At 35.0% G+C, this 25991-nt stretch overlaps 1 protein-coding gene across 1 annotated transcript; it reads right to left on the reverse strand.

The window, feature by feature from the left end:
- Positions 1–354: 354 nt before the first annotated feature.
- Positions 355–25573, reverse strand: LOC141609497 (transportin MOS14-like). Its single transcript, XM_074428546.1, has 27 exons — positions 25250–25573; positions 20896–20973; positions 20719–20781; positions 19991–20038; positions 19744–19890; positions 16032–16163; positions 15635–15675; positions 12227–12318; positions 11589–11716; positions 11177–11252; positions 10614–10734; positions 10437–10536; positions 9924–10005; positions 9451–9533; positions 8911–9030; positions 7741–7792; positions 5618–5773; positions 4933–5059; positions 4770–4851; positions 4586–4674; positions 4437–4511; positions 4306–4360; positions 3242–3361; positions 2791–2883; positions 2563–2708; positions 1457–1634; positions 355–1000 (listed from the first exon to the last, which is right to left on the reverse strand). Exons 1-27 carry the CDS (start codon positions 25370–25372, stop codon positions 722–724), a joined length of 2886 nt encoding a protein of 961 aa, XP_074284647.1. The 5' UTR covers positions 25373–25573; the 3' UTR covers positions 355–721.
- Positions 25574–25991: the final 418 nt, after the last annotated feature.

Below are 25991 nucleotides of genomic sequence, written 5' to 3' on the forward strand. Positions count from 1 at the left end.
AAGTAGAGGTAGCCCGGGCGAAGCCGGGCACCAATACTAGTGCTTGCCTATTTCAAGTACCAAGTAGACGGATACCACCGCCTTGCGTTCAAGTACTCTTGCTCACTTGTCTAAAATTATCAAAAAATAGTACGGAAAATAGAGGTACACATGAAAATTTGGTATGAGCTCTGACTCGTTAACCTATAATTGAAAGGAAAATAGGTACACACAAAAATTTGGCTGATTTCATACGTGAAAGCAAACCTCGTAGAAAACTTAATAAAATAGCTTATATTTCACAAAATAAACGTAGCCCTTGTGTAATCTAGTGGCAAAATCACACATGCAGCTTCTTCCTTGACCCAATGTGACTTCATTAGAAGACCTGGTGTTTGCATAAAGTCAACCAAAAAGTTTTTTAGTCACAATATACTCATAGCACACTGCACACCCATAGGAAAACGGCAACTGCCGCCGTCTACAATACAAGGAACCCGTCTATGTGCCAAAAACCACAACGAACCCGTCTTTCATATCTCCCTCTACCAGCCACCTCTACAAAAAATTAATATGGTTATATGGGTATACATTCCACATATCAATGAAAATGGCAATGATACACAATTGAGAGCAAATAAAGCTTCTTTACAAGGGCCTTTTGAAAAACAGCCCCCTCAATTCTGTGGGTTCTCTATAGCATAAGCTGTGCACTAAAGATTCTCTTGAACGAGCATCACTACTATACTCTCAGAGCCATATTCAATTCCAAGGGTTTCAAAGCATCTTGAACTATTTCCTGGACAGTCCGATTTCGTCGGCAAACATCACAGAGTTCCTCAATCGGAACCATGATGTCGTTAATCTTGGCACCTGATGCCGACTGAGATAGTGCTTGCAGGAACCTTGAGCTTTCAATCTCCGTCAATGCTGTTTTTGGGATCAACGATATGCTCTCGTTTGCCCATTCCAAAGCTTTAACACCATAAGTTTTGACTAGTGCTATAAGCGCATATGTTACCTGCAAATTTAGGCTAATATCTTAGCTCGCCAAAACATCACTGCCTTTATTATAAAGGTCAATTTTGACCACAAACTCTTCCAAATACAAGTAGACAAACAGTAAAGAAATTCTCTGATTTATCAAAACAGATATCTTTATTCATATTTTTAAAACTTGGAACAATTTTCTTTTTTTGTGAGAAATTATCGGTCAAAATCTAGAATGTTTGACCACTAAAGTCACAAGGAGGCAATAAATGGGCTGAAAGGAGTTTAAAAAGCACATTTAGGAACGGTTTTGAATACAGAGCACGGTCCTATGGTAGAACAGGATGGACTGTTAATGATTTTGGGGCAAGTTTTTAGCATGGAATCTTACCCCAAAACCTCATGCATGGCCAATCCTATCATAGTACCGTCTTATCTTAATATTTGTCAGCTAAATAGTAATTTAGCATTATTCAGGCGAACATACGGTTTCAAAACGAGAACTTGGAAGAGCGCCTGTCAGTGATGCAATCAATATCCTTGTGATAGCTGGACCTCTTGGAATGATCACAGTGTCCCTGATTGGCAAGTACTGGATACTTTCACGCGAATTTGTCAGATCGAAGACATCAGATAAGAATGACAATATGGAATTTGAAGCCTCCCTGCAAGACATAAATAGCAATACAAGGTTGTCCAGTCAAGGTTCTGAGCAATAACTAATGAGACACAGGGTCAATGAAGATGTAGCATGAAAAGTCCTGCACAACTTGAAAAATTAAACCTCCGATATAATTATGAGTTTCGTTTTTCAAGATGAACTAGAGGAGAGCGGCTAGGAGCAAAACACCAAACAGTTGTTGATTCTGTCAGAATAATTCTCTCCACTAGTCTTTTTTGTGCAATAAGATATAGCTTTAGATTTTGGACAAAAATTAGAACAGACCTTTGCTGAATCCTAAAATTATATCACATAAAAAATCCAGAAAATTTGGATTGTGTTACACTGCCATCAGATAAATACAAAAACTACCAAAGATTTCCAAGTTATGCACATAGAGAATCATGCGCTTTTAATACAAATTTAAGTTTACACATATCAGCAACACAAATTCAACAAAATGACCAGTAGAATAGATAAATTGAGAGGTAAATTTCATATATTGTCAACTTAAACAGAGATCAGATAAACTTTTCTCAGCGAAAGAATGGCTATCTTTCTCCTGGAACAAGAAAGGGAATTTACACAGACTTTGGCGATTAGTTATCACGGATTCAAGAAGTCAATAACAAACTTTTTCCTTTCCTTTTCAATTTTTGTACAGAGAAATGACAAAGGGAGCTTTGAAGGTGTCAGTATAAATATAATGCATGTTCCGACAATTAAAAATCTTGAGCTGTGGGCGAGGAATATTTTCTTGTCTTGGGAGACCAACCAGGATTTTGCAGAACTTCACTAGAGGCGCTTAGCTTACAAAATTGTTGAACAATGTGGTTCGCGTTTTATAAGAAAAGGTAATCAGGTATCAAGGTACATATACAGAGGTAATAAGATAACATTATTACGGAGAAGGGAGAGGATGCTGGAGATACCTGTGTTGTACTGTAATTCCAATCATTGCACAATCTATTAGTGGAGGGAACACTGTGGAAGGAATGAATATTTGTGGGCAATATCGGATGCATCTTGAAGCCAATATGAAACAATCATCTGCTATATCTGGTCTGGTAGTAAAATCCTAGTACAGAATCCAAAATATATCAACTGACAAGAAGCTATGCTGAAATAAACGAATTTATCACAGAAACCGCAAAACATACTTTGATTGTTGCAAGAAGACATGCTGTTCGCCTAAAAAGAGCTTCAATTAAATTTCTCAAATATTCTGAACAAGACGGGTCAGATCCGAATATCTGCAACATAAAATCCATATGATGTTAGGAAGACAGATCAGAACTTTGAGAAAATAATGCTTGGTTTCCAAAGGCACATGGCGTATCAAGATGGTTAGAAGCCAGGCACGCTGTCTACCAACCATATTTCTATTTTCCACGAGATCATTTCTATAGCGGTTTTAAAAAAGGCCAATATGTAAAAAGACTGAAACCTAGAGATAAAGGGGCAGCGGGAGGAACGAAGAAAAGAACAAGAAGAAACATATATGGATATTGCATAAAAGAGCATCTTGGATGCGTCTCAGGTTTGCCTCATGGACAGTGTGTCACTGCACCTTGTGACTATTCCTGAATCGTGCTTCAATTAATGTTATACCTTTATGACCTCACTCGAGAGATATAAAAAGCATGGCTGCTGGTGGTGCTGATAGAGTCCTTGAATCTCTTCTAACATTGCTCCAATCGTAACGCCCATGAACCTTCCCGAAGTTCTCACCTTACAAAATGGAAAAAAGAATGTAAGTTATGAAGCCTTTACAAACTTGAAACAAAAAAAGTAATGATATTAGGAAGAGTACATAGCAGTAATTAACTAAAAGCTCCATAATAACAGCAATCAGCCTCCTCCTGGACATGACACTGATGTCATGATTTGTATGTTGAACAAATCATTCCTCAATCCTCACTAGTTGAGTCAATATTTCAGATAGCCACTGAAGCAGACCAATCCATTAAATTACGGAAAACATTTTCAAAAGGCCATGTAAACCTACAGTCTTACACAATTAAACCAAGTGTATAAGATAAAAATAATAGAAAGGAAAGGAAAGAAAAACGCAAACTAGGGAAGTTTTCCATTTCCAACGCAGCCAAGAGACGCTATTATTTTGACTTTGAGTTTGATGGAATTTAGCCATAATGGCTCATTAAACTGTTTGTACTTCTTATATGGTGAAGTAGCAGCCAGCTGATACATCTCATGCAAATTTTATTATGGGTCATTACTGATTCTGAAACACCTTCTCGGTTTCTCAAATCTCAACACAATAAAGCTGTTTACAAAAGACCCGCCTAATTGCCATAAGCGAGAACCATTGAAGCAATAGGGTGATTTTGTTGTTGTTGTACCGATACAAAAGAAGCCGTATCTGGCTAGACCAATAATTTTAGACCACTAAAACCGAGAGGATACACCATCTCAGTGGATAACCTTCACAAAACAGTTCAGTAGCATCACTTCACATTTAATAAATCAAACAGTAGGACAGTCGCAAGCATAGAAATTCCAGTTTCAAAATGCAATCTTGGAAAATATCCATCATGTATGGTTGTTATTGTCAATATGTAATGATAAGCTAACAAGTCCCAACTCCTTATGAGCAATCGGCAAGATCAATTACAGTTCTAGTTGAGAGAAAGTTACAATTCAAAAACACTTACAGCATATTTGCATGCCTTGCAGAGCGATTCCATTGTCCGCATGTCCCATGCACGGCTGTGTTCGATAAATAATAAGCACTCTAGGCAAACTTTCTAAACACATCATATGACAACATGTTTGTGAAACTTACACATCAAAAATGGTTTTGAAAATAGGCCAGAGCCTCTGGATTGCATCGGCCACAGCCTCAGGGTGATTTACATATCTACAACGGCGGAAGTACTGTGAGAATATTTGATGCAGGCTATAAGAGTTATAAGTTTAACCATGTATATTTACCTGAAAATATATGCCAGACGATCTATATGAACAGTTAGCTCACGGGGGCCCTTTTGTCCCAAAATAACTGGACCTTGATTGATTATTTCCTGATTTTTAAGAGCATAAAAGTATCAACAAATTGATAACACTTGACATACAAGCAAAAGCATTGCAATGTAAACTGCCATCGTAGAATAATTACCTGCAGGGGAGTAACAACAGGAAGGCATAATGCTTCCACCGCCTTCTTCGCATGGTCGGGAGGAAGTTCTGTGATCACCATGCTGCATAACAAAGGGCTAGTCAGATTACAACAAAACGGCACAAAGGCTCACAGGGACACTAAAAATTTGCGACAATGATACCTAAGTGCTTCAACCAAGTGCAGGGAATCCTCAGGAGACACTCTGAAGTTCCCTCCATCAGCATAAACCGCCCTCTGGTAGATATGGAAGAGGCCATCTAAAGATCCACACAGCTTCTTCCGACAATCTTCATGCAAAATAAGTAGCTTTATCATTGAGAAGCATGGAACAAAAATATAGTCATCATTGTGTACAAGCCAGTCAGTCTCGTAGATAAGAGCATGTAACAATGAGATAAGTCAGATAACCAATTTTTTGAGACCATAAACATAACAGAAAAGTTTACAAGAATTGCCTATATAACTAAATCAAATGTGTCGGTACCATAAGATAACTTCTGTCATTTGACTTTATACTGGACATGGCAGACAATGATGTACGAGCATGTAAATTGTTCACTCTTTGGATGGAGAGAGAAAACAACTCTTTGGGCTACGAAGGGGAAGGAGGATACTTTTGAGATGTTCCCCATTTGCTTCCCTATAGAGTTAAATGGGTATGATTCTTGTGGACAGGACAAGAGTTTACATCTATCTCAGAAAATGTTTAGAACTATTTCCAATATTTGAAATCAAGATATGTGATTTTCCCAGCATTACCAAGTAAAGAATCGGATGTCATTTCGCCAAAGAACATGGAGGATCACAATTAGAGAGCTATAGCATCAGATGATAAGAGAACAAACCATCACAAATATGTCTGAATGCCAATGCAGCAGCTGCAGCAGTATCTTCTGATGTGCTCATACCACTCATAAGTATGTCCACCAGTGAAGGCAGAATCGAAAGTCCATTTGATGAAGCATCAAGCCATTTTGAATATGCACCGATAGTCAAGCAGACTGAACAAGTAACAAAAAATTCAGAAAAAAAATTGCAATTTCACTCTTTGAACAATATCAACAATAATGTCATCATCAATATTCTTAAGCAACCAACAGTTGGCATAAATATTTATCATAAATGAGTGATAAAAGAGAGCATTACTGTGAAATCAAAGCCATAACTATCTCAAGTATTCACAAATGATTATATTCAGCAATTCCTACCATACCGTGCCTAAAAAATGTACATGCAGCGACAAAGTTGGGAAAGAGAGGTTTGTCAAAATAAAGAAGATACTCGGATCAAATTTCTAGTGAAGCATTAAGCGCATAATGATGTATTACGTTCACTCACCCCCATAACAAGTAAAAGACTTAATTTTGTTGTGTTTAAGCCTAATTCATATAATCATTACCCTAGATCTTCAAATACCCCCACCTATGATGAAGATACTCAGATCAAATTTCTAGTGAAGCATTAAGCGCATAATAATGTATTACGTTCACTCACCACCATAACAAGTAAAAGACTTAATTTTGTGGTGTTTAAGCCTAATTCATATAATCATTACCCTAGATCTTCAAATGCCCCCACCTATGATGAAGCAAGGGACTGAGTTTACCAACCAAAACAATGCATAAAACAGAGGCCATTGTTAAGTGGCCCATAATGAAATTTGCATTCGAATGTGCGTTGCCAAATGTTACTTCCAAATGACAACAACAACAGAGCCCTAGTCCCAACATGATATGGGGTCGGCTAACATGAATCATCATTCGAAACCGTTTAAAAAATTAAAGCGACAAAATAATTTTGTAAAATAATAGGAGTACAAGTCAAAGAAAAAATTGTTCTTTCAAGTAAAAAAATAAAAAATAAAAAAAATCCAAACTACTACATGAATCTTCTCTCCACAATGCCCTCTCCATCGCCATACGAAGAAAGTGCCAAATTCAAATTACTCCCAAACGGCAAATGAAATTTTGCCTGAGCAAGTGCATTGAGTCATTGACCCAATGTTAGTTCGCTTTATATGAAACATAAAAGTTCAGCAAATCTAATTCAATATGAAAACCTTTAGTCATGTACTCTTATATACCGAGCTGCTGGGCGGTCAGCTTAGTTTTGATGTTTTGAGTGAGACATTTTGAGTTTTGAGATTGAGTAAAATTTAGATGCTCTAGTCACCAAAATAAGAAGCGAATTTGATTTGGAAAAGAACTACTGAACTAGTATATATAAGCATCATGATTGGAAAACCCATAATGAGTAAAATACCAAAATCATAAGATAACCTCCTCCAAAATTTAAAAAGACGAATAAAATGATGTTATGGTTGGCAGAAACATTACTAAAATGGTTGTTTAACTAATTTGTAGACTTCCCCGACAGTAAAAAAAAAAAAGTAATTTGTATGTGTGCTAGTGTTTCTGCCATTCATAACTGGTTTTCTTATCAATTCTTCCAAAAATATGTCCAACATTATAGAAAATGTAAAGAGGGCATAACACTTGTTACTTTTTAGCACGGTTGCATAAAATAATAATCTCAAATTTTCCCTACCACAAAATACTGCATTGCAATTACCCAATCTGAGGGTATTCTTTTGAAATTCCATAATTAATATAAGCCTATAAGGTGAACAACTCCACTCTACCTATTTGTGTTTTGCACAAATATTAAGAAGGGTGGGGTTGGGTGGAAAATATTGTAAATAAGTAATGGGGTATGAGTGGAAAAGGGTGGAGTTTGATGTAGAAGTAGTGGGGTATGAGTGGCAAATATTGTAAATAAGTAATGGGGTATGACTTATGAGGATAAAATGGTCATTTGGCATTCCTTTTTAGGAAATAGGTAGAGTGGAGTTGAATGGATGAAAAAGGAAATATGGTAGAGTGGAGTTGAATGGAGGAAGCAACTACTAAATGATGGTAAATTTCACAAATTTCAGACGAGGGACATGAGATCTTAAGAGAACTTTTACCAGTTTGAAGTAGCTGAGGATGATGAGGAAGCTTCGCAAGCAAAGACATGACCTGCAAATTATATACATTGGCGTGAAAATAATCATTATAATCAAACATATTGGTTTTAATTGCCACAAATACAAACTCCCAACATCATTAACCGTCTCATAAAATATTTACTCTTGTTTAATTTTCCAGGAATGCAGAACCATACTGAAAAGATAAGTACACAAGGTGGACAAGATAAGAAAAAAATGGTGCACTCATGCAGTCATCATATTGTTCACTCCATGAATCAAGAACAAATGCTAACATTAGTAACACAATTGATTCCAACTCCAAATAAACGCACGACCGAACTCTGCCACATCGTCATATTAACAAAAGAATCCGGCTTTATAATCCAGTACTGCCAAGTTCATTTCCACACACACCTTTTCATTCAATACAATAATGAACTGCTATTAAAGGAAAAGGCAGAACGCATACAATGCCAATAAATAATCTACTACAACTAAAACTATTCAAACAATAGAACCATTGTTGTCAGAATCCCGATTCGATCCTATGATTCTACGATTTTACGATCCAAAAACGTTTGACCGATCCCAGATCCTACGATTCTATTATGATTGTAGAATCTTACGATTCTATCAATTTGACATTTTCTAGAGGTAGGATCATAATACGATTCTACGATCTTACGATCCTACGATCCGAATCCATAGTAACCATATTAAAATATTTTTATATAACGATATCGTAAAATCCTAATTTCATGTAATTTGCAGAAACAGTTCATGAAATGATACTAAAACTCATTTTATATCAATATTTTGTGTATAAATAAGTGTTTTAATCTTCAATTATATATTTTTACCAAATAAAAAACTATATTTAGTGAATTTGTAGAATCTTACGATTCTACGATCCGATTTTGCCGATTCGATTCTACCCTCCCAATCGATTCAAAGTAGAATCCCGATCCTAACAACATTGAATAGAACTACTTCAGCATGATATTCAAGCAAATAATATGTATGCATGATATACATATTATATATACACTGAAGTTGATGACACAGCACTAATCCAGATCACAGCTGAATCTTCGAACATAGTTCGCTGTATCACTGTGATCTTAGAGAAATCGTTTACGTAAAACAATCAAGAGAAGTTTTATGAACCTGGGGCATCACTTCCGTTTCCATGCTCGAAACGCTCTCTGCTATGGCCCTGATACAGTACAGTGCAGCCTCTGCTGGACGCCAGTCACTGCTTTGATTATTTCCACAACTAGTCACAGCCTGAAAGCCCAGTTCATATAGCAAAGAAAAAGCTACTCAGTTATGACTAATAAATACAATAATTTTCTTGTATGTCTTTCTCATTCCATAAAATAAAGCTTGTATTCTAGAGCCACACAGATGGTTGCAAATTTTTCAAAATGAAATCAACTTTGATATCAAAGTCAAAAGTTCCTTCCTAGACAAGGGTTTTGGGAGCACCTGGCGTACACAGCATTTTGAATATGGAATAGCAAAGGTCTGAGTTATTAAATACATGGTTCAGATATTCAAATAGCGCCCTATATTATAGATTATGAGAGCAGGGAAACACGGAACAAATAGATTTCATGATGCTACTAGTTAATGCCTACAAGACCTTAAGTTAAATTCTTGACAAATTTGGAGAGCCAGCAGAAAAAGTGAAAGTTAAATATCTACCTGAGCCAGCTTCATGGAAAGTATTTTTAAGACAGAATCACCACCTAGGACCAGCGCTGCATCGACTAGAACATCAGCAACAGCTAGCACCATCAACAAAATTAGTCAATAGCAGAAACGGCAAAAGGGAAATAACAAAGCAAGATGGAATGGATTGCTAAATACATCTTAAAGACCCCTACATGTAAATTTTTTTTAAAATGAACTAAATAGAAGCTGGCGAGGGCAAGAGGTAAATTAAACCAATTACTTGAAACAAATAGCATTCGGAAACAGCCTCTTTGTGTTGCTAACATAAGGGTAAGGCTGCGTACATCCGACCCCCACTTACCCCGCAATTTGCGGGAGCCATTGAGGCACTGGGGTAATGTTTTCCACTTGAAACAAATAGCAGCTAATCTTTGAAGGCTACTGGAGCAGATATCTTAATGCTAACTATACGATATGAACCAGTGCTAAATGTAGCACATTACCATATCTGGTTTGTTTAAAATCCTTAAGGTCCTCCCTCGAAAGCTCCATATAGTCATCAGGGTATTGAACCCGAGAACTAACCTGGCAGGGAAAACAGGAAATGATGTGAATAACAGACAGAAAGAATTAGTTTAAAAATTAAATAACGTAATGTTCACATTAAAACCAATAGTCTACATTAAAATGTGTGTTATAGTAAAAACTAAAAAGCAATTGCTCTAAGCAAAAAAAAAAAAACAACAGACTGCAAGTTGCTGAAAGGACAGCAGTTGTAGGGTCCCTCCATGAAATTATCCTAAGCCTTCAATAATCAGCACCCAGAATGACAAACACTAAGCCTAAGTGTCACAAGATGTTACACCGCATTCAGCAGAAGGACAACAAATAAACAAAAAGATTAAAGCCAAACAAAAATACGTACAACTTGAGAGTTGAGAGTCTTGAGACAATATCATAGCTTTAAAGCATCAAAAGGTTGTTATTAACATTTTACAGATCACCTTCAAACTCACCAAGGAGACAAGAGTTTCATATGATGAACGAAATATCTGCAACCTCCTGTTCATCTCCATTTCAATAGATGCCTCATTATCAAATGATAGGTACAGATCCCTGGGACATGATGGTCACATTAGAGATAAATTCCTCTTAAATTTAACAAATAACTGCCCTTTCTGCAAAATATCCACCTTTCAATCAAGAAAATCTGTAAATTGTGCCAAAAGTTAAATGTCATCGAAGCAATATCGAACTCTGGATGTGAAGCAACTTCTAACAACGCATTCACTATCATCATCGATTCATCAGTGCCTGAAAAAAATTAGATTGTTTAAGACAAATGAGAAAGCATGGACAGGAAGTCAGAACAGAGTTATATACTACAGTAGACAAACTAATGACCACTACCACAAAGATTATTACCAAGCTTTAGCTGCTTAAGAAGACTTGGGGCAAGCGAGATTTACTTGGCTTTGTTTAACCCTCGCAGTTCCCCTAGTATAATTACATTTAAACTGACTAAAACGAGTAATTGACTTCTGCATGACAAATAGAAGGCACTGATGGTGCGCAGTTATGTAGTTACAGAAAAGTAACCTGGCTCAGTTGAGAAATAAAAAAAAAGCTCAAATGTGAATTTATGTATTCAAGCTCTTTTCTGTCTAGAAGTAAGAACAGTCTTAAAGTCAAAAGGAATAGAATAAACAGCAAGTAGCATTGCCACGAAGAACCCAGAAAAAAGTTGTGTGCCTACCAGTTGCAATCAATTTAACATACGAATCACCCATATCGGCAAACAAACGACCAATAGCTTTCACGTCTTCCTCATCCTGTTGCCAGAAAATCAAAAACTAATGGAAGTCCATTGATGAAACAATAAATATTGGAGTAAAACCTAACAGAGAATAAAGCATGCATTCGCAGAAATTTAAAACGACATATATCTAGCTCAGAATCGGACACCCTCCTGCGACCAAAAACTTAAGTATTACTACTCCATACCATTTGTAGTATCCCTTAATCCCTTTTGACACGATGGTTAAGTAAAGTGCCGTAGTTGTTGTCCAAACAACTACCAGGTACCAAATAACAATAAGGACCTAGTAGGCAGTAGCATTATTATAGCTAATTTAAGAAGTCAAATAAGATGCAAATGCCAAAGTTACCTTTGAATGATCATTAAGCAGAGGCCTTAGATTCATTATTTGCGGAACAATGACTTGAATTAACGGTAACTGCACAGAAGCATCAGATGGACTTCCAACTGCAGAGCAATGGATCAACTCCGAAACGACTACATATACAAAGAAAAGGATTAGTTTAAGTTCCAAGAAAAGGTTTGCTGAATTAAAATTTTTAAAATACATCTGTAATGGCACAACATTAAGCGTGCTGCAAAGTTGCAATAAATGAAAAATCAATGTTTGGTAAAATAACATAAAACGTGACTTAGAGAAACCTGTGATACACGATGGTTCCTACCTAAACTCAGTTAAATAGGTAGAGTGGCTCTTCACACAAAAATGCAAATTGTATCTCAAAATCAGATATTATAGTGATAGAAATTTCACCAAAAACGAATAATCACAAGTTTGTTCAATATTCCCTAATTAATAGCAAGAATGTAGCCATAAATATTAAAGTATATACTTCAGAGTGAGTACGACTTGAACAATGATACGGACACTAAATGAGTCCTCAAACCATGGAAAAAGAAAGATGGATGCATGGAAAGGGGAAGGGGAAGGGGAAGGGGATAAATTCATATATGAATGGGAAGTAGAACAGTTAGAAAACATTATACCATTAACAGAAGCTTCAGAAAGTATGTCAGAACTCAAGCTAGAAAGAGCTGTAAGCGCTAAAGGATGAGACGCAAGCAGAGATGGAGAAATCCTGAAAGCAAAATGGCATAAAGTAAGTAATAGAGAGAAAGTTGCAAAATTCGGCGTCACCTCTATGATATATTTTTGTACGAGTGTCACTCCCCTTGGTGTCCCTTAATTAATACTCCCTCCTATTTAGGGTTTTCTTTCCTTTGTTTGTGGGCACGGGTATTAAGGCGAGAATAAAATAAGAGTAAAAGAGTTGGGTGGGGTTGGTGATAAGAGAGAGGGATGAATAATTAGGAGTTAAATAAGGAATTGTGGGGCCAAAACATTAAGAAAAGTAATAAAATCTATATATATCTATATAAAAGAGAGTTTTTTCGAACGATTTGAGAGCGTCCACATCATCAAAAATCAATTTAGGAAAGTATAATTTTTAATGTAAAAAATAAAGTGGAGAATCTTTTAATTATTATAATATGTATATTTCCTAAATTATATTCAAGTGATATTTCTAATTTTTATATCAACCTTTTACATTTCATTTGGCAAAAAAATATCGTTAAAAAAATTATGAAACTAATATAATTAGCTTTGTGGTAAAAAATGCTATCATTAGAGTATAGATTTCATATTCTTTGCACATATTAAAGATGGTGTACTTCGTAATACGTAAAATTGTGTACTTTTTAGTATGTTTTGTCCCACATTGGAAAATAACGTAGGTGCGGTGAATATGCTACATATAAATAGTAGAATTGTCCCACATCGAAAGATTAGTTCAAGGTGATGTGATCCTATGATTATAAATATGAGGCATATTTGGAACTTATGATCCACCCAAAAAAATTTGAGTCTCATAAATATTGTTTTAAAGAGCTCTTAAGATTTTCAATCATTATCTACGATATGATATAAAAAATAAAGTGGAAATCATTGGGAACTACCCGGGAAAGAGTTAAGAACATGAGCAAGAAAATCAAAAAATACAAAACTAAAGGTTTTACTAATGGTAGTCTCCTGACAGAGTACAAAACTAAAGAAATAATGTCGGTAAAAAAATTATGAAAATAATATTATTAGATTAGATTCATGGTAAGAAATGCTATCATTGGAGTATGTATAGATTTCATATAATTTGCACATATTAAAGATGGTGTATTTCATAGTATGTTATATGTCCCACATTGAAAAATAATATAGGTGTGACAAATATACTACATATAAAAAATAGAATTTTCCCACATCGAAATATAACATAAGGTGGGTGATTCCATGATTATAAATAAGAGGCATCCTTGGAACTTAGGCATCAACCCAAAATCATTTGAGTATCTTAAGTACTGTCTTGGAGTGCTCTTAAAAGTTTATATCATTATATTTTCTACCTATTGATTTTATATGTCCCACATTTAAAAAATAATGTAGGTGTTGTAAATATACTACGTTTAAATAATATAATTAGAATTGTGTTAAAAAAAATTCTATAATTAGAGTATAGGTTCATATCATTTGCACATATTTTTATTATGATAAAAAAAAAAAAAAACAAATGTATGAATATTAATAGATAATATAGTATTTACTTATTATTAAATCGGGTTGGATATCGAATTAGGTTCAAAAAATATGGTGTACTTTTAAATATGTTATTCGTCTCACATTAAAAAAGAATGTAGGTGTGATAAATATATACTACGTATAAATAGTTGAATTATCTCACATCAGAAGATTATCATAAGCTGAGGTGATCCCATGATTATAAATAGGATTTATCCTTAGAACTTAGGTATCACCCCAAATATATTAATCTCTCAAAGTATACTTATTATATAAGAGACTTTAAACATAATCTTGAATTAAATGTTAAATTTTTAAAGTTGTAACATTTTTTTTAGGTGGGAGAAAGAGCGATAAAATGGTCAGTATTATAACGGAAATTTTTCATGATACCCTCGAATTTTGGTAGATTACACATAATACCTCTAATTTTAAGTTTCTACATATAATACCCTTATGTTTACTTTTTTTCATAATGCTATTACTCCTATGAGTAACTAGATGAGTAATTGAGCATGTCATGCTATTTGTATTTTGTTATTTAGGTATTAAATGTTAGTTTATTAAATAAAATATGGATTTAGGAATTAGATAATGAAGTGTTTGTGTTATAGATAACAAAAGAAAAAGGCGTCCCCAAGTCATAAGAGTAATGGGCTTATGACAGAAGTTGTCAAATGGTATTCTCAGAAAGAAAAATGTGAACACAAAGGTACCATTTGTAGAAACTTAAAATTAGGGGTACCATGTGTAATCTATCAAAGTTCAAAGTTACCATGAGAAATTTCTAATATTATAATGATATAGTTAATTATATTTTCATTTAAAAGAGAGATATTTGTACCAATAAAACAATAAAGGGGGAATTATTTTTAATTGTTATTTTATTGTCACGCCATCAAACTTAACGTCCATTTAATAACCTTTACATTAGGGGGTACCATGGGCAAAAAAATGGAACCTCAAGGGTACCGTAGGCAGATTCTTAAAAGTAGGGGTAACATGGAAAATCTGACAAAATTAAGGGGTACCACGGAAAATTTCCGTATCTCAATTATGATTTTTTTTTTTTGAAGAAAAACAACGTACAAATATTAATGGAGAGTACTTGATCATATTATTAACTTTAAATATAACTATTAGATATAATGAGTAGCAATTGTCCGTATTCGGTATTCGGGATCTGGTTGGATGTCGAACTAAGTGGAAAAAAGATAGTGTAATTCTGAGTATGTTATTTGTCCCATATTGAAAAATAATGCAGGTTTGATGAATATATATTACGTATAAATAGTAGAATTATCCCACATCAGAAAAATAATCCAAGTTTGATGAATATATTACATATAAATAATAGAATTGTCCCACATCGAAAGATTAGTATAAGGTATGGTGATTATATGATTATAAATAAGAGTTAACCCACGTATATATTAATCTTTTATTTTTTTGGAAAGAGATATTTTAATAATATGTAAACCAATCATTAGACATAGAATGTAAACATTAAACCCTTATAAAGTTTTTTTTTTTTTTTGCGTTATAAATAAGTTTATTACCCCGTTGCAACGCACGGGCATTTAAACTAGTATGGGTAAAAGAGTTGGGTGGGGTTTGGTGATAGGAGAGACTGATGAATAAAATAAGAGTAAAAGTTTCCAAAATAAGAAAGGGGAAGAAAACCTGAATAATACGTTTTAGGAAATAGGGAAGAAAACAGTGAATAGGAGGGAGTATTACATTTTACTTTTTAAAAAAAGGAAAAAGTAAATCTCTTTGAAGAACATCAGGTATAGCTCTAAGAAGAGAGTGAAGCGACTCACCCACGTCTCAATCGTAACCATGACGCAAATGCCTCTAGAACCTGGAAAGCAATCAGTTCCCAAAAAGGAAAGTCAGCGGTAGGATCGAGTTCACGCCAATCACAGGAATCAGAAATAACTGACAAATCAGCATTACATAACTCAACAAGAAACAAATTTAAGTAATAGAGGCTGATAATTACGGAGTATAACTTCTACCAGTGTTTATGGTAATTGACAATAAATTGTCCCTCCATTAACTGAATAAGTCCCCTATTTGACTTTTTTAGCAAGGAGGGAAAAAAATCCAGCTATGAAACCGAACGAAATAATTTTTTTAGGGGAGAAAAAAAACAAAAAGACCTGAAAGACATTACGGACAAAATAGAAGAGAGTGGTTCCCAGGTTAAAGTCCCACCTGCTCCTTGAGTTCACTTGCATTCAAACATGCAGTCAATAGACTGAAAGCAACTTCCATGGAAAAAGTCAGCTCCTTCTCAAATTGGCGACGTCTTTCAGGCCGAGCTGATATTCTATAATTAAAAACCTCCTGTTTGAGCACACAGAAAAATTCCACAATGATTAGTCGATGTCATTCAATTTTAAACAAGTGACAACATTTGTCAGCTGAACAGCGTAGCTGGCCCTAAAGCGCAATTTAAACATAGATCTATTTGATAATCGCTCCCAAATCCAACCAGATTGATTCCTTCGCAAAAAATGCATCATTACAGTTTCAAGCAAGCACAGAAAACATTGTGCATTTGTACTCAAAGTACCTCCATCTTGCTATTCATTTCTATAGTCAAAACTCAAAAACATCCAACTGTCAGCTCTTTCATTCAGTAAGTTTCCAGACTTTCCACTTAAGAGTATCAATTTTTTAAAGTTGATAAAGTTGATACTACTAGTCAAGATTTACAGTATAAAAGGGAGAGACGAATAGTAATGAACAGCAGATGAAAACATTATTTTCAGAGTGAAGCATGTCTTATAGGTGTTTGTAATTTGTCGCTAGGATTTACCATCTCCCACAAGAGTTGAAGTAGTGCAAAGACCTTTCTTTTTCTTTGATGAACAGCAACAAAAACAATAATCAAGTGCCCATACAGGCCCCCTAAATTGTAGAGTAAGAGGGGGTTGGAAGTACACGGTCTTACCAGCAGCATACCATGAGTCACCAATACAGAGAGGTTATTTCCAAATGACCCAAAAAAAAATTGCAGCAATCATTGAATAAAATATATTACACTATTTAAGTAGTGAAGAAGCAATAGAGAATAAGGGGTCCTCAGTTGTAAGCAATTATAAAGAAGGCCAATTTCATTGGATAAACATCATTCTAACATAAAATCGCTCCAATTTTAGTCTACAAAAATAATTAAGAGTGCCTTTCCCTTGGAAAATGACAGGACTTTCACCTTCCAAATCCACCAAAAGATAGCTAACACCACACACCTCCATACCACCTTCTTTTCTTTGTTACTACCCAAACCCCACAACTAAAGATGGGAAATCGGCCACAAGACAAGGCGACACCCAATGCTCTTGACAAAATCCATTAAATGTTTACCAAAAGGAATTAGCAACATCACAATGGAGGAATATATACATTCCCTGCGTCACAGTTTCTTCAACACATAACACAGCAGCAGCAGCAGCAACAACAACAACAACAAACCCTTAGCCCCAACATGTTTTGGGGTTGGCTAACATAAATCATCATTCTAATCCGTTTAGGCTTAAATCCACCAATGCGGTCAAAAACAATTAAATGGAGTAAAAGAAAATAGAATAAAGATAAACAAATACGAGTGCATTGTAAAAGATAAAGAAAAGTAAGAAAAACGTGAACACCGAAATTAAAGAGGCAAAATAGATTTGTAAAAGAATACCAGGAGTTACTAAAAAAATAATTAAAAACAATAAAAATTGTTCTTTAAGTAAAATGGTAAAAAAAAGTAAGTAAAGATCTAAAACTGAAACTACATCTTCAACATGAATTCTTTCTCTCCACAATGCCCTCTCCATCGCCATACTCTCACTAATCCCCAAAACACTTATCTCTCTTTCAATCACCATTATCCATGTTTGTTTCCTTCTTCCCCTTCCCCTAGCAATTTTATCCCTTCCACATCTCTCAATCCTCCTCACCGGTGCCTTTGGTGCTCTCCACCGCACATGGCCAAACCACCTTAAACGGTTTTCCCACATCTTATCTTCAATTGAAGCAACACCAACTTTATTCCGGACCACCTCGTTCCTCAACCTATCATTTCTTCTGTGGCCACACAGTCAGGGAAGCATACCCATCACATGTCCAAGTTTTACCTTCCAACACTCAATACCGAAGCCTAATAGTCCTGAGATAGAATTTACCGGCCCTTTAACCTATAAGGTACACCTGGATCACACAAAAATCTCGTGGCACTTTTCCACTTCAACTATCTTGTTTTGATTCAATAGGCTACATCTCCATCTAACTCTCCATTACTTTGGAAGATAGATCCTAAATACCTAAAAAAGTCGAAACCATGGACTATCACCCCCATCAAGTGATACAACCTGCCTCCCTATCCCCATTTCCACTAAATCTAAACTCCAAATATTTTGCCTACTTCTGCCCAGTGTAAAGCCATGAGATTTTAAAGTCTGTCTCCAAAATTCCAATTTTCTTTCAACTTCATCCTTTGTTTCATAAAGCAGCACAATATTGTCTGCGAACAACATGCAGCATGGAACCTCGTATTGAATTGATCTCGTCAACTCATCCATAACAATAGCAAAGGGCAAAGGACTAAGAGGAAAATCTTGATGCACTCCAATTGTAATAGGGAACTTTTTAATATCAGGTATGCACCTTTGTAGGCTATCATAAGCCTTTAATCTATCCAAGACATTTCTATTTTTAAGCTTGGATACAATGCTACTGAGAGATCGTCCAATTATGAAGGAGCCTGCTACGAAAAAGGCTTGCACTATTTACATAGTGAGTAGTATTATATGGCAGCTCATAGAACTTTTTTGAGCTAAGAATCCAATTTTTCTCAATTCCATGTGGATTATTAAACATGTTTCTAAATATTACTTACTATTTCATAAAATAAGGAACATTCCATCTACATATTAAGAGTCCTAAGAGAAAAAAGTTACAAGTCCTCAATCTAAACGAGAAGAAAGAAAATGAAGAAAACAGAAAAGATAATCAAACACATTGAACATCGAACATCGAACAGGGGCCCACACTGAAAGACCTCTGATACAGGAATCTGAATGCTTAGAACTGCTAAACCATAGAAGACCAAACCATAGAGATAGATCTGAAAGAAGCTAGAAAAGCTACTCTACCATGTACCTTTTCGTCTCCAATTATTACACAGCTTCACACTCAAGGAAATATCCAATTAAGGACGAATCAACAGCAACCTAAGTCACTGAATTTGACTAAACTACCGAAGCGGTGGTTGGAAGCAGAAATTTCCCTAGATCTTCTGATAAGAGTACGTGGGTGTAGGACATATTTGGCTTTTCAGTTATCACTGTAATCTTTCATCTAGTCATTTACAAATTGCAATTTTTTCACATGCATCTCCGTCCCAAAAGCTTACTAATACTTGGAAACCTAAAATTACAAACACATTTTGCATAAACAGCAAATTCGGGAGGATTACAATAAAGAATCATGTTTGCGATATAAAGTGTGAATGGGTACGATCATTTATTTAATTTCCATCAATTTCAGTAGGACAATTAGAATTCCTCTATATGTTCAAATCCTAATCCTACTTAATTAAGAAAACTATTGTATTGCAGTAATGTTCAAAAAATTTAGCCAAAGATTCAGTGCCATAGGATTATAAGGTTTCAACTTTCAACCCAACTAAAACAACCAGAAAAGGGTGAAGAAGTGAAATGAATTTTCATTCGCTTCTCTTAACGGTTTAAAATAAATTGGCGACACGAGAGCTTTTGGTGAACTTATAGAACAACAACAATCAACTAACCTTCTCTTTATTGGGAGACTCAAGATGAAGACATAGGATGACCTCATTACCGTTCTTAATTTAAAATTTATAAAAAAAAAATGGAAAAATGAAACCTTCGTAATATAAGCATAGTAATCTGCATACCTCAGGCAGAACCTTCAACAGCTCTAAGAAACTTGGTACACATTCTGGACGAGCCTTCATTTGATTGTTTAGCCAAGTCATGATTCCTCCATCACCCCAATCTTGTACAGAGACATGAACAGCCAATGCAGCGACTGCAAGGCTAATCTGGAAGTCCATATAATCAGAAATATACTTTCACTGAGGGTGCCATCAAGATAAAGATGAATAATTCTATTTTTGATTCCCAGACATATTTAAATTATACCTGGGTTCTAACTTTAGGGGGACCGTGGTGAAATTTATTAAGCAAGCTCTGCAACAAGAGGACACCCATCATAAATGCAGAAGTGTAATGAGATATCATCTCACATAACATTTATGCAAGTAAAATAAAAATAAAAAAGGAGAAGAAGAGTACAAGAAGAAGGCAAGGTGCCCTCAAACAGAAAGGAGAATAAGGAATTTAGTCAAATACTGAGACATTAAACCTAATAATAAAGCTCTTAAGCCCGTTGTTATCATAATCCATCTCTGCTTCTAAATCTTCCCTAATTCCCTTATCCCTTTTTTTCACTCTATAAAAAATTTTGTGCACTAGCCGGTCTTAATCCCTTTGCCATTTGAGAATAAACACGGATTTAGGACATGTCAACTACATTATAATAGTGAGCCCACGAAATGAATTCTTCAACTAGTTCCCATAATTGAATCATTTTACGTGCACATAAAAGCATGGCTTCATTAAGAAGTGAACACAAATAAGAGAGTTTCATGCCAAAGTGCACATAGTAAAAACTTAACATGAGAAGCAGAATTAATGTAGCATCCAACGACACAAAATTGTTTAGGATTATAACAGTTTATTGACCTTTTAAATTAAAATAAAAAAACATACACAATAATGGACTTAAGTGGGTGGAAAGAAAACATGATACATCAAGAGAGTCCAACAATATTCTGGTGAACACAGTAAGTACATAAAAAACCACTTACAGTCAAAGAATCCCGTAAAGGCCGAAAAGCTTCAGAAGGAAGCTCTTCAAAATCACGTTGTACCTTGCAGAAGATAATGAGAAATCAAGCAGACAAAGAGGTAAGACTTACGAGATACAAGCAAGCACATATTCGGGAGAATATAAGGAAAACATAAGATGAATCCCTTTATGATACCTTGCTTCTTAAAGTTTGTGAGCAAAAGATTAATGTTTCCATATTGCTAGTTGGATCATGAAGCAAATTGTCAGCAACCTACAACAAACAAAATATTTTAGTCTCTGGCTCAAAAAAAGAGAAGATATATTACCTGTGTTTTCTACACCAAAAACATGAAAAAAATTCATAAGCATGCACTCAGTTTCTTATGGAATTAGATACTAATTCATTACTGACAAAGCTAAAAGAAAATATAACTCACAATCTGAATTTTTTGGATCACAGACAAAATTTTAGGATTGTCTTGTCTTCAGCAATTACAGGTCGACAATTCAATCTTTAGACAGCCCTGTATTCTCAAGGTTACAATATGTTTGAAACCGATAAGGAGACATAATATGGCTCTCCAAATACACATTAGGCAAGCTCTTGCTACGGGCCATTAAACTAATAAGTTGGCACAGTTTACAAGAAAGTAAGGGTTACGGGCCATCAAATTATGTAAAGCACTTGTTTTGCTCTCCATTTGCACTCTCTCTCCTTGGAGGGCTAAAACCAATTTTACACCAACAATAGCAAAATTCTCTTATCTGCTCTCCGTCTTATACATTGGTCCCACTAAATTTATATTAGATCTCAAAAGAAAATAAAAAATAAATTAACTCTCACACATCCATTTGATATGACCCTACTTTTAAACGGAGAGCTAGCTCTCCGTGACTCTTGGGGAAGAGCACATAGAGAGCTCCTCTCCATTTTTTCCCATGGAGTGTACATGGAGAGCATGAAAAAGTAGGCTACTTTGTGACAAAGTGCACTACTTTTTACTCTCCAACAATAGGGACCACCTTGGAGAGCACTTGAAAAGCTCCTTGGAGAGCCCCTATTGTACATGCTCTAAGGTCAGCTTTCTAATTTTAGCTCCTAGTCCATTAATCACCCAACAGTATCCTCTTATTAAATAAAACTATAAAGTAACATCATATGGGATAGTGATAGCGTATTGGCTGTCCTCGTCAAATTCACATTCTCATCCCCTATCTACTAAAAGAATAAGAGATGCTATAAATTTTCTCGCCTAAACACAAAAAGTTACAATTGGGCCTAATTTGTATACTATATTCTTTAGTTATACAACGTACCTTTGGCTAAAAAATGGGCATAATCATTTAAATTGAGATATTTATAAAACTTAAAAAAGCACAATTTGCACAGATTTATCGTGTATAATATTTGCCTTCGGTCTTCTAATAATAAAAAATTCATTGAACATTTATGATACAAACTGTAGCTAAAAAATATGCTATTATAAAAATCAAAATAATACTGCTCCATCCATCCCATTTTTATTGTCCTACTTTCCTTTTTAGGAAGGATTTAAGAAATTGGGTAAAATTAATACTCTACCCCTTTAATAAAGAACAAGAGAGACAACACTATTTGATAGTGAGTGGTAGTAAAAAAGTTAGGGGTAATAGTGGTAGTCTACTAATCTATCATACAAAATTTAGAAAGGGGATAATTAATTTGGGGTAAATTTTGGAAAAAAGAGGATAATAAAAGTGGGATGGAGGGAGTATTATTAGTTTTGTGCTATTAAAAGACACAAGTCGTAGCACTATTCAACTCGCTTCATTAATTTTACATTATCAATTTTTTTCTCAAATCAAAATACAATAATGAAATTTATGAAAAATTCATGAGCTGTAAATTTAAATTTAAAATCTATAAATAATACAAATTAAAAGTAAAATTATATGGGGTCTATACTAGTTGTTTTCAATAGTTTAGGTAGAATATATGTAATGTACATGGTACAAAAATATATGCATTTCGACATGGAATTTGCATTTATGGTTTCCTAAGGTAATAGGGTAATTGGCAATCTGCCAACACCGACACTACGTAAGGAATGAAATCATTCTCATCCTTTTCAACCTTCAAACGATCTTCATTGTTATTGTTTGAAGAAACTTGCGGATAGTGGGAAATTCATTGGTTGCATCAGTTACCGTCTATTCCAAAAACCTCTTAGGCCTTGTTTGGATACCAAAATAGAATTGAAAGGGAGGGAAGGGAATGAGAGGGGGAGTGGGGTGGAGGTGTTTGGATAAAATTTCCCTCCAAATCTTTCCTATGGTGAAGAGATTTTCATTAGCCTTGGAGGAGGGAAAATGGATTTCTCTCAATCCCTCCCCCTCCATTTCTCTCCATCCTTATTTGCGATCCAAACAAGGGATTTTGAATCCCCTACTCTCCCTCCTTTCCTTTCCCTCCAAATCCCTCCATCCAAACACACCCTTAATCACAATCAATTCACTATCACATCTGGTTCAAAGATTATCAATGTGAAATTTAATGTAGCTGAGTCTAAAGATAGTCAATAAAAATAAGTCGTATGAGGTAATACTTCAAACTTTGTTAAACCTTTTACTTGTAAGGTAAAATTTCGTTTTTATTTATATTAGTTTTAGCTTTAAGAGTATGTCAAAACTTTTAGAACTCTAGTTCTATTACATAAGACAATGATGATCTTCAAGCAAGCCAATAAAATAAATTCACTTTGACAGAGAGGTCATTTAACACTTTACAAATGCTCGGTCTCTTGGAAGCAACAGAAAAATCGTTTTGTAAGTTGAAAAGGATGAAAGTAGGAATGTCATGCTTCGAGTAGTGCCTATATAGAACCTTTATATCCCTTTGAAAATTTATTATTATGTGATTATATCATAAGGATTGCAACAACCTTTAGGAATACGGTAACTTTCTCTTATAATTAGATTACTCTGATTGGCATTGTTGCACTAAACATTTTGGCATCTTAAAATAAGGTTGATCTATAGCCGACAACATTCAGTGTTGCATTTGTTATGAAATGGTCCTGTTCCCCCCATGATACTACTATGGATACTATTAACATTCACCTAATAGCCTAGTATATAGCGCTTTCTATTAATTGTACTACTTGTGAAGTTGCTTACAAACCAAAATTGGTTAGTGAAAAAAACTTTACGAGGAGAGTCAGGAAACTATCATTGTACTACAAGATATATACTTAGGAATTTTATTTAACTTGCATCACATGTATATATGAATAAATGATATAATAGTCCCTCCTATTTTTTGAAAAGTTCCAAGTTCCAACTATTAGGAAGGAGGGATATTAAGTAAACTACTAATGCCTATATTATCTTTACTCTTAACCTTACGTTTTCCATTCTCATCTTCACCCACCTCAACAAGATAAACAGATCAGCCACAAGCCACTACCCATTCACATTGCCTCAAAATCTTCCTCTTTCAGCAATGTAGTGGAAGATTAGATATCTGAATGTCAATAATTGCATTCTTTGACTCCTAATTCACATACACAAAGCGTTTGCAATCTAGTGAATCCTTGTGCCTCAAACACCTCATGATTGTTTAACCCTAGAATGATTGGAATAAAGCAAAATGTCTTTCTAGGTTGTGTGTGCATCGTATATTGTGAAGTAGTAGTCAGATGAAATTATTGACGCTTAAACATCTGATCTTCTATTACCACTCCAAAGGAGGAAGCTTTTGATATCAAGACTTTGGTTCTATTAGAAATAGAAATGCTATCAAAAAATATATGACTAAAGACATAGTCACAAGAGCTAATTAGAACAAAAATTAATCCCCAAAATCCGGCCAACATTCCACCAAAAATATTTCCCGTGGCCTTAGCAGCTCCACTCTGCTAATCCCTACTAGTAGCTCCCAAACTATATTCAACGGTGAGAAGGGAAGTAAACAAGCTTCTGCCACAGCAATAGTTCTTCCTTATTCCGTCTTAAGAATAGAACGGGTCAAATAACACCCCACTTGCATAGATGGGACAAACCTTTTGTTAATCTCAATGCATTCTGTTTTTGTGTTATGTGTAAGGTTAAGACAGATATGCCCATCTTAAATGAGAATTTGTGCCGGCACATACGCACACTTAGCTAACACCAACAGACAAAAATTCGACAGTTTGATACTCGAGACATCCTGATTGTTGAACAAAGTAAGTTTCTTCCTATCTGAAGTCTCAAACAGTGAGCCTGACTAAATTTCAAACAACCTATGATTGTCCTTGAAAACATTACTCAAGCTTATCAATCCCCTAACAAAATATACGACAAATCATACCATGTTGTAAACTAGCTTTTAATCACTCTAATCAAACAAATACCTTACAGCAATACCATACTTAAACCAATAATCAATTAAGCTTATAGTGCAGCGAAAACTCGGTGACATTCATAACAAACAACCGCTCGAAATTCATACTCTCTATCAATTATGAAAAAAAAAACAATAACGACCGATCATACTAAAAACCTAATCGAAAAAAAGGAGAATGAACCTGCCAAGCATCAAGAGTGCGCTGAAATTCCTGAAGCCAACTATCAGCTTGCATACGAACGGCGTCGTCTGGATGATGATATAGGGCGTGTAACGCTTCTTTGACTGTGTTTTGAAGCTCCATAGCTGCGAATATTTTCTCTATCTAGAAAAAAACAAGGATGAATGAGAGACAGTGATGAGTTTGAAGTAAAGAGAAAGAAGGGTTTAATTTCAAATCTGGGGATTCATTTGGGGATCAATTTTCTCTCTGGGAAATTAATTACACGCTGCACTCAATATTTTTGTTTTTTTCCGTGAAAAAGCCGATAATAAAAAAACTTACAAATAGGTAAGACTAGTTCTAATATAAGGCTAAATAAAATTACTTTGTAACATATCTTCTTATCCGGCCAAGGTAATGAGAGAATGTTACCATCCCGGTTTCTCAAGGCGGTGAATCGGAGTTGCAATTAAAAAATATCTAATATAAATAACTATTTAGTGATTACATAATCATGAATGAATAAATAAAAGGAAAGATACAACAACTATACCCTTCTAACGAAGACACTCGGCTTCAAGTCCAAAGCTCGTCCCGTCTTCCACGTGACACCAAACAACTTGTACACAACCTGCTCCTCATATGATCGAAAATATCATATGGATCGACACAGACCACCCCGAAAATAGGTGACAATTTACACACAACCCAAACACGTCAGTTTCAATAAATAAACATAAGACACGACACACAATATATA

Source organism: Silene latifolia, chromosome 1 (genome assembly GCF_048544455.1).
Source record: "Silene latifolia isolate original U9 population chromosome 1, ASM4854445v1, whole genome shotgun sequence".
Classification (NCBI taxonomy): domain Eukaryota; kingdom Viridiplantae; phylum Streptophyta; class Magnoliopsida; order Caryophyllales; family Caryophyllaceae; genus Silene; species Silene latifolia.

Coding starts and splice junctions, on each gene's coding strand:
- LOC141609497 (XM_074428546.1), bottom strand. CDS start 25,372: ATGGAGCTTCAAAACACAGTCAAAGAAGCGTTACACGCCCTATATCAT. Junction 12,319..15,634: donor TGGTTACGATTGAGACGTGG/GTGAGTCGCTTC, acceptor TTTTGCTTTCAG/GATTTCTCCATCTCTGCTTG. Junction 10,537..10,613: donor CAGATTTTCTTGATTGAAAG/GTGGATATTTTG, acceptor ATCATGTCCCAG/GGATCTGTACCTATCATTTG.